The 16,440-nt window shown below is 45.0% G+C and overlaps 1 protein-coding gene across 1 annotated transcript; it reads right to left on the reverse strand.

Moving 5' to 3' along the window:
• Nucleotides 1-1,916: 1,916 nt before the first annotated feature.
• Nucleotides 1,917-14,589, reverse strand: chrna11 (cholinergic receptor, nicotinic, alpha 11). The gene is made up of 10 exons (XM_084032412.1): nt 14,497-14,589; nt 12,581-12,720; nt 12,352-12,396; nt 11,933-12,042; nt 11,771-11,850; nt 9,506-9,673; nt 9,127-9,321; nt 6,660-6,746; nt 5,552-5,661; nt 1,917-4,170 (listed from the first exon to the last, which is right to left on the reverse strand). Exons 1-10 carry the CDS (start codon nt 14,546-14,548, stop codon nt 3,433-3,435), a joined length of 1,725 nt encoding a protein of 574 aa, XP_083888538.1. The 5' UTR covers nt 14,549-14,589; the 3' UTR covers nt 1,917-3,432.
• Between the last annotated feature and the right edge of the window lie 1,851 nt (nt 14,590-16,440).

Here is a 16,440-nt window from a genome sequence, read left to right on the forward strand (position 1 = left end):
AGGATTAATCAAGCCTAACGACATATCTGTAGGTAGGCTCCCTGGGAGGAAGGAGCATCAATCACCATCTGGAGCTCTCTCTGTCTCTCTCTCTCTCTCTCTGCTTCTCGTCAGCTGTATCGACCAGCGCTTTGGGCCCCTGGTAATTAAAAGCCATTGATCGGCCTCGGCCGCAAGATGTCGGGGAGCTTTCTTGCAGCAGAACACAGCGGGACCCTCGGAGAGAACAGGTGTGCAACCAGATATGTGTTTTAATAAGGGACTCCCACTGTAATATCTCTTAGTGCATGTTTTTTTTGTAGTTTTTTTTAATATTTAAGATTAATTTGAAGCCGTCTTTGTGGTTCATTTGTATGCTTTGCAGTGATTGCATCTTTTTAGCTTCATATCGCTGCCCCGTTTACACAGTTAGCTGCGTGAAGCCTAATGTTCCTCCAGTAGGGTTCAGTGGAATTACCCTTCAGTAAAATATCTAAGGCCTGGGAGGAAGCTTCAGGTCAGCACGCTTTCCGTAAATCAGAATTGTGAGCAGAAAACAAAAACTCCAACTGATTGATTCTATGCATGTGCAGACCCGGAGGCTCATCTTTCCCACGGACACACACACACTAGATAATCTTCACACACGTTCTCCCTCTTCTTTTATTCCATCCCAGTGAACACAGTAAATCTAAGTGCTGCGAGATTTGCTGACGCGGCACATTTTTCAACCTCGGAGAGAGAGCGAGAGTTAGCCCGTCAAACAAGGAGGCCATGGCTGGAGGACCCACACACTACTGTAAATACACTACTATGGAGCTTCACTCAGCCTGGCACACTGACTGAGTGACACAGTGAGGGCTACACACACACACACACACACACACACACACACGCTCCTTGCCTAATTGACACAAAGGTGCGTGAAAATATGTCCCTAATTTCTGTTTATTTCTGCGGGATTTATTTCCCCTGTGGTGTGATATACAGCTTTGGCCTTTTTATTTGATGTGTGTGGCTGAGTTATGCTTGTCTGAGCACCCATCTCCTCTCCCTCTGTCCCTCATAAATCCGATGAATTACCCAGTATGCCCCCCTAGTTCCTCCATTAACCCTCCCCCCTCCTCTTCCTCCCATCTCACCCCCCCCCAACCCCCTTCTCTCCTTCCCGATCGAGTGATCAATTAAGGCCCTGTCCAGCTCCCACTGCGCGTCAGCACTTTCTCTCCTCCTCTGATCCCCACACTGTCATTTTTCTCTTCTTTTTTTTTTTTGGTGTCGGTCCAGCCAACAGAAAGAGACATAGGGAGCAGACCAAAAGTGATAGAAAAAAGGAGAATCCTTTATTTTCAGGGTGAGAAGTGTACAGATGTGAGTGTTTAGGTGTCAGAAAGCATCCTCCCACCAGGAAGTTTACTTTCTGCCTGCTAGGAGACTCGACTTCAGAGAGGAGGCGAGACAGAAGATGGAGAGAGGTGTTTCTGTTTCTGTACAGAGTTGTTTTACGTTGACCAAAACCCGACAATTCCCCGATTTTGTTGCTTCACAATAAAAGCTTTTGAATGACAAGTTACACCGTCCTGCTGAGGTAAATATACGCTTTAAGTGTTTATTGATCTGCAGCTGAAAATAGTCCCCAACAAATGCTTCTCTTGCTTTTTTTAAGGAAATGACTTTGATGCTCGTGACGTGTTTTTAAGGATCATTAGGAACAAATGGGCATGAGGCTGTGTGTCACAGACAACGTGACATATTGTAGGCTTATGTTGACGAAATATGAAATAAAGAGTAACTCATAACTCCTGTTTTTTGAGGAAGCAACTACATTCAGGCAAACTGAGGTTCCTTATGTCTGCTTACATTTTGAATGTGGAATGGTGAGCTCAGCTCCAGTTACAGTATCTGGGCTATGGGGGCTTGGAATATTGGAAATGTGATTGTGATTGATTGGAAATAGCGTAATACAACTTGTACTTAGGTCACGCCACATCGGGAAATCGTTTGCACCCACGGACATGAATCAAACTAAGCTATGCTTAACTTTGCTTTCAGCGAACACATTCAAACTGCGAGCAGACAAGCGGAATTTCCTCAGAGCCAAACCGACGTATTTTGTTAATTGGTTTACCGTTTTCTGCAGAGACTCTATGGCTGAAGGCTGTACTTTGAATCCAGACCCCTTAAATCAACACGTCTTCGACTGCACTCAATTTCATGAAAATACAGCTCCATTTAAATCTTTAATTTGGGATATGTGCAAATGCTCTAACCCCCCCTGAAGGGAACTGACAGATATTTGATGGGATGTTGCTTCTCCATATAAATGCGTGAATTATGATCTCATCCCTTTATTGTGTTCTTTTGAAGACCTGACCTCCCGTTTAAACCTTTAATATGAAATCCAATGAGATCCATTGGTGTAATACCACCTGTCACATCCAGTTAGGTAACTGCTCCATGAGATATCATTGGCTCAAGCCTCCACTCTGATGCAGTTGCCGTCCATTGCGTCGTTGATGAGCGGTTCATTCGTTTTCCCCGGCCGTGATAAGCGCTGCGCACCGTGGTCCCTGCTGCTCAGGAGCCCCTGATCTTTGCTGATTGTTGCAGATTGCCGATCGTCTCCGAGAGATACCATCTCGCAAAGTTAAAGTGGTTTGCATCGAGCAGAGAGAGTACTTCATCTTTTAAAAGCGCATTAGTCTTAAAGATTATCCAAGGTCTTTCAATTTGACCGTCGTTAGATGGATGTGATTGAATAACAGATGAGTTCCTCTCTCCTTCCGGATCGCCCGTCCACTTTTGTTTACCCAGAGCATCAAGCCGTTATCCGGTCTCATGAGGGATGAAGTCTTCCTTAAAAGTCTTTTTTTCCCCCTCTCCTCCTCACACCACTTTAAACGAAGCAGTCTGTTCTCGACATGTGGGAGTGACAGACTGTCTCCTCCCCCCGTCGAGAAAGCAAAACAAATATCTGTCTTATTTATCTGTCTCTACCTCTCTGCCTGTCTCTTTGCCTCTCTAACTCTCTCAATCTCCCCCTTGCTTTAAATAGCCTTATTACTTGCATTGGATTGATAATCTTCTTTTTCTCTTACTCTTTCGTTCCCCTCAATTTTTGTTGGAAAGTCTTTGAATTAACCGCAGGAATCCATTTCACCTTGTCGAGGATCTGATAAAGCACGCTGCTCGCTGTAATCTCATTTTAAGTCCACTCTGTACCCCCCCTCTCATCTGTTTTCTTCCTATATTCCAGTTATAAAACAGAATGTATTGCAAAGAAAACCATTTGTAGGTTGTTTTTTTTTCTATTTCCAAGTTCAAATCACAGAGCCTACGGTCCGCTGGAAATTGTGTTTCCTTGGATCTTGGCCCACTCCATCCTTCATCCTTTATTTAATTCCCCTCATCCTTTCCTTCACGCTTCTCCTCCTCTATTTATCCTCTTTCATTTCAAACGAAGTCCTTCGACATAGCCTCCACGAAGTTGGGAGCCGACATGAGGATGGAGATGGTGCATATTATGTTGAAAATGCTGAATGCCACCAGACACAGACGATCAATCACAGCCCCTGCAAATTTCCACTGGTCGGCCACGCTCTCCGACTCGTCCTGCTCCCGGAAACGGTCTGCCATGTAGCGCACCTCCTCCAGGATGGCGTGTAGCTGGGGGTCTCCTATCCCTGCTGTCGAGCACCCTCCAAGCCCTCCGGGTCCACCTCCGAAGCCCCCGCCACTGGAGACGGTGCTGGGGCAGCCTACAGTATCCATATTGGAGGTGGGAGGCTGTGGGGAGCTGCAGAACTGAGATGGGAGGTGAGGAGGCGGGCTCCCCGGTACCCGCGGAGGGCCTGTGGGGATTATATTCCTCTGGAGAGGCTCCGAGAGCACAGAAGGGTCCTCCATGCTGTGGTAGCCCATGTAAAGAAGGTTCCCGTTGTTGTTGGCGCTCGACTGGGCGTGGAGGTGCGGATGCCCCGCGTGGAGGGGCCCTGTTTGGAGCGGAGCCAGGTTCTGCGGGTGCAGTGGATGGAGGGTGGGGTCCGATGGATTAGGGATGCTCCCGCTCTGGGAGCCCGAGGAGCAGCGGCGCAAGTGGGGGGCGCACGGGGGCCGCTCTGGGTCGTCGTTCTCTCCCGGCCGCTTCATGCGCAGGAACCACGCCACCCACTGCAGCAAGACGAGCTGCACCTGTGGAGAGGAATCCAGAGAATGTGGGTTCAGTAGAGAAAGAGAGGAGAGGACGGGGAGAAGCAGAGCAGAAGAGGAAGCAAATGAAATGAATAAGCATTGAGAGCCAGCAAATAATGAAACCCAGCTACACATCTTGACCTTCACATCACGCAGTTAAACTGGGCGAATAGCCTCGTTTGTCGTGATGTCGGGGGCTGCTTCTTTCAAAATGTTTCACTTTTATAAGCAGAAGTTCAAGATACTCACCGGAGACCTTGAGTTAAAGAGATTTCTTATTTAGTTTTAACTGTACTTGCAGCAGAGAGGATGCTTACACGTTTTACAAAAGGATTCCATTTAAACTCTTGACTATTGACTGTCAGATTACGGTGTAACGAGCCTCCAATAACGTCTGTAAACTAAGAGGATATTAGCTGCTGGCATGTTGGGTTCGGTAAAGCTTGTGCTATTCTAGTGAGTCTAGAGTTTCCTCTCCTCCTCTACAACATGAAAAATTAACACGCTTGGAATGAGACTACACGTCCCCCCCCCTTAAGGGCTTATTGGCCAAAGAGCATTCAGATGGGTGTTTGGCATTTAATGAGAAAACTAATGTTCAGATGACTGCTCAATTAGTCTCCCCCGGGTGTGTTTACTGGTCAGGTAACGGCTGCTGCTGCTGCTGTTGATGTTGTTTTTGTCCAGACTGCAATTATGAAACAGTGCTGGGTCGGCGCACTCATCTGAACCGTATCAATTAGCTTGTTAATTGGCCGTCGGACTGTCTGAAGGGACCATTCGTCAACAGAATGTCCTTCAATGTGTTGATCCATGCGGCATACATTGCTAAATGTAAACCTGCCAGCCTACATTTCCGCTCCATTCATATTACAGGAAACGTCTTCATCTTTTTTATATGCCATGTTATTGGCTCTTTTTCCACATTTTATCACATTTGAGTGAAAACTTTTGGACAAAAAAAAGCCTTCAAGGTTGTGTTGGTTTTTTTCAACCAGAAGACAAGAAATGTAAGAAGAGGGAATGAGTCAAACATCGGATCCACCTACATATTCCGAGGGCTTTGAAAACTCTCTACCGTTGAAGTCTGAGGCATTTGATGAACACGCTCCGGCAGCCCGACACTGCCGGGTGAGTCATAGCCGAGGAAGTCGGAGAGCGAAAAGGGAGGGAAGGAAACCGGCGGAGGAGCGCAGGTAGCGCTGACGAATGATGTGACTGAATGTGGCGTGATGTGAATGATGATGAAGGTGAGATTAATAACAATAATAAGGAACGGATCGTGTCTGAGACAGGGGAGAACAAGCAGGAACCACATCAGGAAAGCACGATGTGTGCGACGGATAGCACTTCAGGTTCTGATGAAGACTTCTGAGCTCACCCATTTTGGCATGTTTCCTCCATTGGGATCGTGGTGATGATACTGCAGAACCACCACTGTGGCGATGACTGACATCCCGACGATGATCATTATACTGGCAAAGTACTGACCTGGGCGGAGGAGATTGGGAAATAGTGCCGTTATATTTCATTTTAAGTCATTTTGCACTGCCATCCTGCCAATATCCTGAGACAAACGCTACAAGGTTATCATAATATTTCATGTTCAGTTTCATTCAAACAAAAAACGTTCCTTTAATATAGTCATGCCGACCTGGGACCTGCTACCGACACAACATTGTTTATGTAAAATTAAAGAGCAGATTAAGTCTGCATCATGGTGGTTATTTTTTAATTAAAGGAATTATGCTGAAAGCAGCACTCTGGAACTCAACATTTCTTCTCCAACACATTTAATGGCCGGGATTTGTGTCTTTAAGCGAATCTGTCTCCGGCTGCAACTTTAGCTCACCAAATATTAAATCAATTTTAGCCGATTTACATTTTCAGGCGAGCAGATGTTGTCATTATGCATTTTGTAGCTTCACCGCTGTGTTGCAATATGTTGTGAGTGTGCTATTAACCATCCAAACAGGAGAGTCTCAGGGTTTGATATCCTGGACAGATCGTAAAGACCTTTGCCAGAATGTGAACAGTGGTGTCCTCAAAGTTGTGTCCCTCGTCCTAAAGATGCAGATGGACTGTTGAGTCCTACACTGAGGAACTGGCTCTCTTGTGTGATGCCATTCGCTTGTGCAGCAGTTCCGTTTCCCCAATGTACGGATCTGTGCATACACCACATTGTCCAGCTGGTGCCCTTGAGCTTCTCCCCCTTAGGATGAATTGTAATCATTTTGGCTGATTGTGGAGCCATCATCATTATTAATTAATACCTGCTACTGATGCCATTCCCATTACCCTCAACTGTACTTTGTGTTTGGTACAAATTAGCCCAGCCACCACAGGCTAATTCCCTCCGTACACCACTAGGAGTTACTACTGAGAGGATTAAAACTCAAGATCAAATATTGATTGTTACTGTCTGATGGCAGCTTGCAGTATGTACATAATTTGCTCATTAAAGAGCAAGTGAATCAGGTGTCACATACCTATAAGAGGGACGGAGTCCGATGTGGCCGGCATGATTTCTGCGACCAGCAGCATGAAAACAGTCAGAGACAGCAAGACGGTGATGCCTGCAGGAGAGACGGACAGATGAGGCAACGTCATACTGCAACTGCATTTCGCTAAACAATCAATATTGTGGTTCTCTCCCTTGAGAAACGTCACTAAGTGCGTGCTTTGTATTTTGATGAACGGTCACACTCGGGATGAGATCACGTTCGATTCCTGTAAATGACCGGACGAAGCTCATACTGCAAATTACTCTTTGATGATCTGTACCTCTGCAGCAAAAAGCACACATTTGTTTTAAAGTGGTCCAAACTCTGCTTATGTGCACGTGAACACACACACACACACACACACACACACACACACACACACACACACACACACACACACACACACACACACACACACACACACACACACACACACACACCTCTCATCTGAAACTCATCTACACCTTCATTTATCCCACTCGCTTCCCCAACAGTGCTTTGTTGGCACAAATGTGCCCATACAGAAGCATTCAATTAAACTCCTTGGCCGAGAGATAAAATATGAATGTCCTTAACGGATATTAAGAAAATGAAAGATGCTTCTTTTATGTTGCCTCCTTTTGCAGAAAATGCGATTATTCTTTTTTAAGAATGCACCTTAAGCATGCACCTCTCTCCCCAGAGGCCCAGCCTTTCTGTCCCCGTGTCTCCTCCATCAGGCGGAGTGACAGTCTCTAATCAATTCACTAGCTTTAATTACATCAATAGGTTAATTGGCCGTGTGTGTGTACAGGGGTCCAGCTACCCAGGGTCAGAGGGGGATGCAGCAACATTTAAAAATATTAAAATTAATGGAATTTATTTTTGTTTTAGGGTTAGCGGTTTGTTAATTCAGGTTTTGATTTTTTTATTATTTTTTTGCACAGGCCTATTGATCTGGTGCTGGTAGGAGTGGAATCTTGAGGAGTCCAAGGGGCCCTTGAGGAGGCCAGGGTTCGATATCCAGGCAAAGTGCGTCTGTAGGGACCAAGGGGTAGAGGAAAAGGATGCACTGGCTGCTGCCAGAGATGTGGATTAGATAAAAATTCTGAATGTTAAAATATCCATCCATCCATCCATCCATCCATCCATCCATCGTCTACCACTTATCCTGTATTCAGGGCCGCGGGGGGACTGGAGCCGATCCCAGCTATCATTGGGCGAAGGCAGGGTACACCCTGGACAAGTAACCAGTCTATCACAGGGCCGACATGTAGAGATAAACAACCATTCACGCTCACATTCACACCTACGGGCAATTAAGAGTCATCAATGAACCTATCCCCATCCTGCATGTAATAATAAAAATATATTTTTTGTCTGTTTTATATTTAAATATCTAAAGAAAATCATCATAGTGATACAAACATCCTGTGAATCCAATATTGGTAACTATTGTGGATTTGTGTGACCAGATAGCACCAGGCATTAAGGAAAAATGCTGCGTCATGTATTCTGTGTTGAGGTTAAGGATATTCTGTGAAAATGCTGCCACAGCGTCCTCATCACTCAGACACGAGTCCAGTAGGATTTACAAAACAAAGCACAAGCAATCATCCATAGTTATTTTATGGTGTATTTGGTACAAAGACCGGACTGCAATTAATGAGTTGTTTTTTTATTCATCTGCCAACTATTTTCTTGATAAATGAATCACTTTGTGTATTAAATGTCATAATTATTTCATAGTGAAATATTAAAAATGCTTATTTTTGTCCGACCAGTCATCTAAACCCTCAGAATATTCTATTTACAATCCACATTTGAGAAGGCGGATCCAGAGAGTAGAGCCTATTTGTTTTTAAATGGCCTAAACAAATAATCATTCATCAGAATAGTTGCCAATAATTTTTCAGCCGATCTTCTACGATTAATGGGCTTCTCCTTTCAGAGCGAGATGATCCAGAGTCTATTCTGTCTGGATGAGGTGAACGTCATCCGTCTTGTGCTCTGAACAGGTTGAAGCGGATATTAAAATGTATGTGCGCCACCGCTTCCCCCTCTCTCTCTCTCTCCTCAGCCTATCATTCAGCCAGTCGGTTGCCTCCCACCTTTCCCTCTTCTTCATAATTTCCCTCTCTTTTGTGCTGTCATGTCTTCATCCTTTCAAATTCTTTTCCTGTTCGCGTTTCCCTTTTCTCTACCTTCCCCACACCAGCTGTGTCTGTTCCTCCTCCTCGCATTTCTCATCTTTATACTTCATCTTGTAATCCCCTCTCCTCTCTCAGCTCCACCCTCTCTCCCTACACCTCTTTCATCCCACCCCATCGTCTTCAGCACCGCCGCTTCACTGTTTCGCCTTCATGCTAGGAAGCTTTGCATGTTGTGCAACGCTCAGTTTTAAGCACTATGTTCCCCCAAGTTAAAGTCTTTTTTGGCCACCGCTGCCTTTTGTCCATTCTGATCCACTCACCAAGTGAGATCTTCTCCCCAGAGTCGGCCGGCAGCACAAAGATGAGCAGGGTCATGGAGGACAGCAACACACAGGGGACGAGCAGGTTCAGGGCGTAGTAGAGCGTCCGCCGCCGTATGGTCACGACAAACGTCACGTCCGGGTAAGGCTCCTTACAGCAATCATAGAAGACCTCGCTTCTGGTGCCGGGCACTCCTGGAAGAGCAGGGACGATGGAGAGGGTTTGACCCTGTTGCATGTCACATGACTGGGTTAGGGGGTGAGGGGTGGAATCTTGAGGAGTCCAAGGGGCCTCAGTGGGTGTGTGGTGTGGTGGTTTGGTTGGTTAAGCTCTGCTCCCTGACCCTGGAGGCTGGGTGTTTTCTATGCAGCTACTCACCGACTAAGTCCCACTCTCCGTTGGGCATGAAGCCTGAGATGTCCGCGTCGTTCATCTGGAGGTCCAGCAGCCAGCCGTCGTACGTCCAAGAGCCGAACTTCAACTCACACTTCTGGATGTCAAAAGGGAACCAGCGGACGTCCACGTTGCACGTGCTCATGAAGATTCCTGAGACAGAAGACCAGCAGGCAGGTCGAAGGTTAAAGCTCTAAAGCCACCTGTCAGGAAACATCACTCATTCGTTTCATATCCAGCTTCCAACGACTTGAGTTCTGAACTCAGCCACCTCATATTTTTGATATAAAAAATGTTTTTGGGAAACAAGAGTGCACACTGCACGTCTACAGGGAGTTCACTATTTTGAAATCGAGTTTGGAGGCTGGAAAAAGTGAAAGCAAAGACGGAATCAGAAAGAACTTGCCTTCAAAGGAGTGTCTATGAAAAAAGGCAGCTGCGTTTTTTTTCGCCCGCAGGTTACAGATATATACTCTGCAAACAAAATGCTGTCTCCTCGCTCACAGCTGCTGGCTAAGACAGTGACACTGAAAAATGAGACCCTAATCATAACACCACTAACTAATTAGATGCAAAATGAATGCCCCACGTACATATATATGCACAAAATGCACGCTGGTGTCCGTCCCCAAACAAAGGAATTAGTGGAATAAACGGAGCGAGCCCCTTTCAGGCGTTGAGACGCAGGCAGAACCGACATTCCAACGAGGTCTTATATCCGAAGACATTTATTATGAGGCTGCCGATTATGCAAATAAGCCTTCAGAGAGGAGGTGAGCAGGTTGAAGGCTGAGTTTCAAAGCAGAGCTTGACTGTAAAAATGACAAGCAAATGAAGTAGCTTTAAATGTTCTTTTTATATACTCCGGTAACCATCATGAAATTGTTGCCTTTGCTTTATGGGGATGATGTCTTTATAATTACTCCTGTTCTGAACTTCTGAAGCAGTAACCCCCATTAATTACACTAATCAGTTAAAAGTAGTCTGCCTCTGCAGTCCACTGATCCGTGCTCCTTCATGCACTGTATAATTTGGTGCCCTGCCTCTCATCGCCAGTAACCTTGACGCTCACAAAAAAAAAGACACCTGGATTTTTCCTGCAGCTTGTTGTAATCTCTCTCTCTCTCTGTCTCTCTCTCTCTCTCGCTTACATGACCAGGAAGCAAGATTTGCAAAATGTCACCCAAGATGTGAGCCAAACCGCCGTTACGCCTTATCTCCCGTTACGCCATCAGACCCCCCCAACCTAACACCTTCACATGTGCAGCTATGAGGGGGGGTTTCTGCAAATGATGGTGTGCAGGAGACACGAGATCCTTTTAAATAATTCACTGCTTGTCGAGCTGCCGCTCTACACCTGCCACCCACAAACCTGCTGCCTTTTATTTGCTGATAATAACAGCCCGAAAGAGACCCAACCAGACTTGCTCCAGCTTATCTTTGCTCCCTGCACCCTTGCTCTCGTTCTCATCGTGCTTTGTTGTAAAAAACCTCCCTCATTCCACCCAAAGTCGAGCGCCGTCTCTTTATTCTTCCCCTAATTGGCTCTGATCCAAATCACAGCATTAAGGAACTGTATTTATATTCAGCGGCAGCCTAATAACAAACACGGCGGTTGGATGGAATTGATAGGGTGGGCTTTCTGAGCTCATTATCCTCCACTTTTACATCAGGAGGCCATTTCTACTCGACCGCCGTCCTCAGATTCAATCTCAGGCTGCTGCTGGTGTGAAAAGAAACGACTGAGAAGAAGTAAAGAGCAGTGGCCACTCAGGGGAGTTAGTGTTTCTATATTATGTTCACTCTTGCTAGGTCTTGCGTTTGGATTAAGACAGGAAAGGGAGGAAGCAAGTGACTCCTATAGGTTTTACTCCCAGAGCTAAGAATCTGTATCCAGCGAGTAAATAAGGAGGCTGTTTTATACTCATAAAATATGAATGTCATATGTAAAAGGAGGGGAGACGTGATGTTTGTAATTTCGTGTTTTTAAATATTTTTCATTTTTTAAATAATTCTTTTTTTTTTACTTTTTTTTCTTGTTTATTTTTTGCCTGCTCATTTATTTGGGTCTTATTTAAACAATTTTATCATGTGAAGCACTTTATGACTACACATATTATTATTATTATTATAATGAGATACCTCCGCTGCATGGCAGGAAGATGAGGAAGTAATGGAAAAGGGCGAAAGGGATGAAGAACATTGAGATGAGAGAATAAATTAATGAATTAATTAAAAAATGAAACCCACCTGGAGGCAGATACTCGGCATAGCCGCTGGAGTTCACCAGGACGTTGGTCTTAAAGGTGGAGTCAAAGTCGTCATCTGCACTGAGGAAGGACAGGGGAGGAAGTGGCACCACTTGTTGAAACGTGTGTGACGCACGTGTCGGGGTGCTTGTGCGTGTTTTACCTGTTGTAGAGCAGGATGTCCGGCGTCCACACTTGGTCTGTGGTGAAGCGGAGGTTTTTCACTCCGGGGTGTTCGCTTTGGTTCCACTGGAGATAGTGATCGAACCAGCTCTTAAACACACAGACAGAGACAGTCTGTATCCCAGTGGACAGCGAGCTACTTTACCTCCAGTCCCCTCAGTTTAATGCTCAGATCAATCATAGATATGAATCATTTCACTCTGGCTAAATGTTAATTTTGTATATTTCCCTACGGTCAAAAAAAACTCCTCTGTTTCTAAATATTAGAGATTATTATCATCAGACTCAGAGTGTATATCATTACCATAATGTTTACATAATGTTACTACTTTTCAGATAAAAATCACCTCAACCCATGATGGCAACAAATTAATTGTCACATCTCTCAGGAGTCCTTACCATCCGTAGCCACATGTTAGAGGTGAGCACCTGGTTCTTCTCATCCTGCAAAACATTTCAGACATTCTTAGCACATTTCCTTGGTGTACATCCTTATTAAATATTAAAGAAAAGTTACCATTAAATGTCCAAATCCCTAAATATTGAAAGAATGTCTCCTGTTATAAAATATGTTATTATTATTATTTGGTAATAATTAGGCTGCACATTCTGAAATGTAGACACCTACCACGTCCATGATCTGTATCATACTGAGGGAGAAGATGACGGTGAGGGGGTGGGAGTCGTTTCCCACCGGCCGCTCCATCCGGTTGTAGTCTTTCAGGAGGTTCTTTAGCAGATTCCTCTGGTGAGGTCCCTGCAATGACACTGAAGAGGCCGGAAAATATGATATGATTTATATCTATGGAAACGAGCTGCACTCCTAAGCCCTTAATTAAACACTGAGTGTGTGGTTTCTCTGAGGCTAACAGAATGACATCTTAAAGGAAAACCTCCGACAAACATCACTTGGGAATCAAATGAGACTGTGGGGTGGGAGTCAGGCAGGGATGGATGCTAATAATAATAATATTAATAATAATAATAATAATAACAATAATAATAATAATAATAATAATAATAATCTGGACAAATCAGAAGATTTACCCTCTGGAACTGAACTGCCTTATCTATGGACACCCAAAGAACAAGACTAAAACGGGAATTTTAAGGGAGAGAAACTGCATTTTTTGTGACATTTTTTGAAAACAAATCAATAATTAGAATAGAATTTAAATATTCAACATTCATTTTTTTTAATGCATAAGGAAATCGACAAACAGGAGAACGATTCCTAGAGATCTTGGAACAGTCGGTGAACAAAAAGTAATCCAATTAGAAATAATTGGAAACATAGGGGCATAATTGGCTCTAATGAATGTATAATTAGGTTAGTTTGAAATGCTCAGGTCTAATACACATAGGCTACATGATAAATCGAGATGGATGGACTAATTGAATAGACTTGGAGGGAGTGTGCGGACCAATTTAAAGTGTAAAGGAGGGTGTGTTACCGAACGTTCCTCTTTGTTTCACATCAGTGGGTTCATCATAGCGCAGCTAAGCTTTATCCAAGGAATCCCAAGGTTTATAAATCCACCAAGTATACCATTCAGAACCGCAGGGAATTCTTATTAAATGATGCTCAAAATATCCAGGATTTAATGAATTTAAGAAAATCTGGTGTTATATTACCTCAATAGAGTGCTAAACAAGCAGATGCAGAACATTATTTTTGTTTCCGACTTTGATGCTTATTCATGGAGAATGTCAGGGTTCAAGGATCTCTGCGCTAAAGTGTCAGAAATCTTTATGCATTGAAAGGTGGTTTAATTTGAAGCAGACTTCAAAAAGCCTCAGATGTTGGTTTGAATCTAGCCATCTTGTATTTTCTTTGCTGGATTGTAATACAAAAAAAATTCCTTTTGAAAGCACAAATAAACAGAAAAAGTGTTTCACTGCTGGTACTTCTGCCCCGAAGGGAAACTTCACCTGCTCTCCTCTCAGCTCTGTCATCAGCTGTCAGCGTTTATATTCACTTCTGCTGCCCGGAGCCCCGTCAGCTCAGCTGCAGTAACGCATCTACAAGGCTACAGGGGGAGGAAGAGCCGATCTATACGTGCAATTCAATTGATCTGTGACCTGTTTTGTGTGTGGGGGTAGATTCTCCTGTCATGCACAAGGATCTTGGACAGAAAGTGGCTTGTTGTATGAAGGGGGTGGGGGGGGAGTGATGAAATGTTATGACTGCTCTACACACTGATTCTGTCATCTGCCTCGCTGCACAGGATCATTCTGCCTGTTTAAACATCTCATGTAGAGGCATCAAACCCCTGGGTTCACTCAGCATGTAGATCCAGGAAAAATACCAGCACAGATTCCCAGAGACGTACGGCGAACAAGAAAGCAAACAGGTGAGCCAGATTCTCACTTTTCTTCTCTCTCTCTCTCTCTCTACTCAAAAATTCTTATTCCAGCATATACTTCACAAATCAAGCATCAATAACTCCATAAAAATCACTCTTTGAGACTAAAGTGCTGCTGCTGCATTTCTGATCCCCGAGAAGCGGAATGAAAAGCAGAAAGAGAGGCGTGCAGGCTCACCGTGGATCAAAGCAGAGAATCCAGAGAGGAGCAGAGCCACCGAGTGCCACATCCTGGTGGTGAGGAGCAGGAGGAAAGAGCAGGCAGAAGAGGAGAAGCTCTGGGTGTTGAAGGAGGAGGAGGAGGGGGAGGAAGGAGAGGGAGGACAGAGTCAGGACGCTGCTGGAAATCCCCCGGTCTGCATCCAGTCGGCATCGGAGGGAAAGAGTGTGAGCGTGTGCTGAGAGAGGAGGAGGAGGAGGAGGAGGAGGAGGTGACTCTCTCTCTCCGTCTCTCTCGCCGTCTCCTTGTCTGTGGGAGGTGGGACTAAAATGGAGAGCACAAGAGAGAAAGATGTCAGTGATGGGGGGGTGAAGACAGAGCAGGGGGATGGAGGAGGGACAGGTTTTAATTGCTCTGCTGCCATGAGTTGACCTTTTTCAAGACGCCATATTAAACTGGAGAACTGACTGAAAAGTGTCATAATAATATTTAATACAGGAAAATAAGTAGAAAAGAAGCTCATGGGGGGGGGAAAGGGTAGGTGAGCCAATCACAGACATTTTTTTTGTGTACAAAAACGGTGCCTTTCTTTTTTCTTTTTTTTTCTATGTGGAAAGGAGATTTCCCTGTGCTGTGTACAGATACCATAACAGAGGACGGGGGGTTACAGCCACACACAGCCAGACAGTGTGTGTGTGTGTGTGTGAGCTGCCCCCACCCAGTGGGTGAGCTTTGAATCATAGTGGCGATGGATTCCAGTTTAATTGCAAAAGTGCTGGGCTCTGCAGGAGGGCATCAGGAATGTGCATAGTTAAACTCTACTTCTCATTTGTCCTCACGAAATGCTGATGCAAGGGCAGAGGCAGCGAGAAACCGAAAGACTGGGGAGGAGGGAGGGAGGAGGGAGGAGGGGAGGGAGCAAGGAAGAAAGAGTTGGACTGTATAATAGATTACCCTATTACATCTACTGCCCTTCGGAATTACCCCTCTCCTCGGCAGCCTGTCACACATCCAGAGCGTTCCCGAGCCACAGAATCATGCTCGGCTGCACACGCAGGATGTAGAGTGGCCCTCGGAGGCCGAGGGAAGGATGGATAAAGCGGAGACGACTGCATCAGGCATGGATCGAGGACATGTGCATCAGCGATGTGTCATCAGAGGAGGAGAATCCCATCGTTGCTGCTGCTGCTGCTGCTGCATCCTGGCAATATTGGTGCTTAAATGTGTGAAAAATAATTAACTTTGAGTTCATCTTGTAAAAGTAAAAAAAAGAAGAAGAAAAAAAAAAAAAGCTCCTCATGCCATAAGTGTGCCAAGCACCAAGTGAGAGAGTGCCAAAAACAAAATTCGTTAGGCTTCATAAAAATACAGATTGGGAGACACTGAGGCATGGATGACATCTGGTGGTTTGTTTTCCAACTGCATGCTGGCTGGAGCTCAGCGATGCGACGGTGTTAATTAACGAGTAAGAAAGTTAAATTAAACGAGGAGATGAGGGCCGACGCTGTAAAGAGACTTGTGAAAAAACACAGTATGGATTTAAACCATATTAATGATGATGACTCTGGGAGGAAACGCGTGGACGGTAATATGGTGCCACTGATCACACTCAGTTTTTTAAAAAGCCATTTTTTTTATTTTTTTTTGCTGATCCTAATTGTGTTTCTAATTACACAGCAGCGGCAGCGGTGGCCGTTGGCCTGACCTGGCACCACTTCAGCTCATCCCTCTCTGTGCTAAATGCTGAATGCCGTCCCTGACAGTGCAGCCATCGGGGCTGCTGTGCTGTGTGTTTTTAATTACTCCGCTGATTGGATTAGGCCCTCTCCTACGCTGACACGTCCCCCAACTTAATAGGGTGTTATCGACAAAACCGGTACATACATCCACTCGCCTGTGACGTCCGATTTGTTGGAGTGGCCTCTTTTTTTGTTGTTGTGAATGGAGTTTAGTAGATGAAGT

Source organism: Eutrigla gurnardus, assembly GCF_963514095.1.
Source record: "Eutrigla gurnardus genome assembly, chromosome: 17".
Classification (NCBI taxonomy): Eukaryota; Metazoa; Chordata; class Actinopteri; order Perciformes; family Triglidae; genus Eutrigla; species Eutrigla gurnardus.

What these genes read in the sequence shown, in the direction of transcription:
- chrna11 (XM_084032412.1), bottom strand. Translation starts at nt 14,548, where the DNA reads ATGTGGCACTCGGTGGCTCTGCTCCTCTCTGGATTCTCTGCTTTGATC. An exon ending in TGCCGAGTATCTGCCTCCAG is followed by an intron (nt 9,674 to 11,770) that starts GTGGGTTTCATT and finishes CTTCTGTCTCAG; the next exon opens with GAATCTTCATGAGCACGTGC. An exon ending in GAGGAAACATGCCAAAATGG is followed by an intron (nt 4,171 to 5,551) that starts GTGAGCTCAGAA and finishes TCCTCTCCACAG; the next exon opens with GTGCAGCTCGTCTTGCTGCA.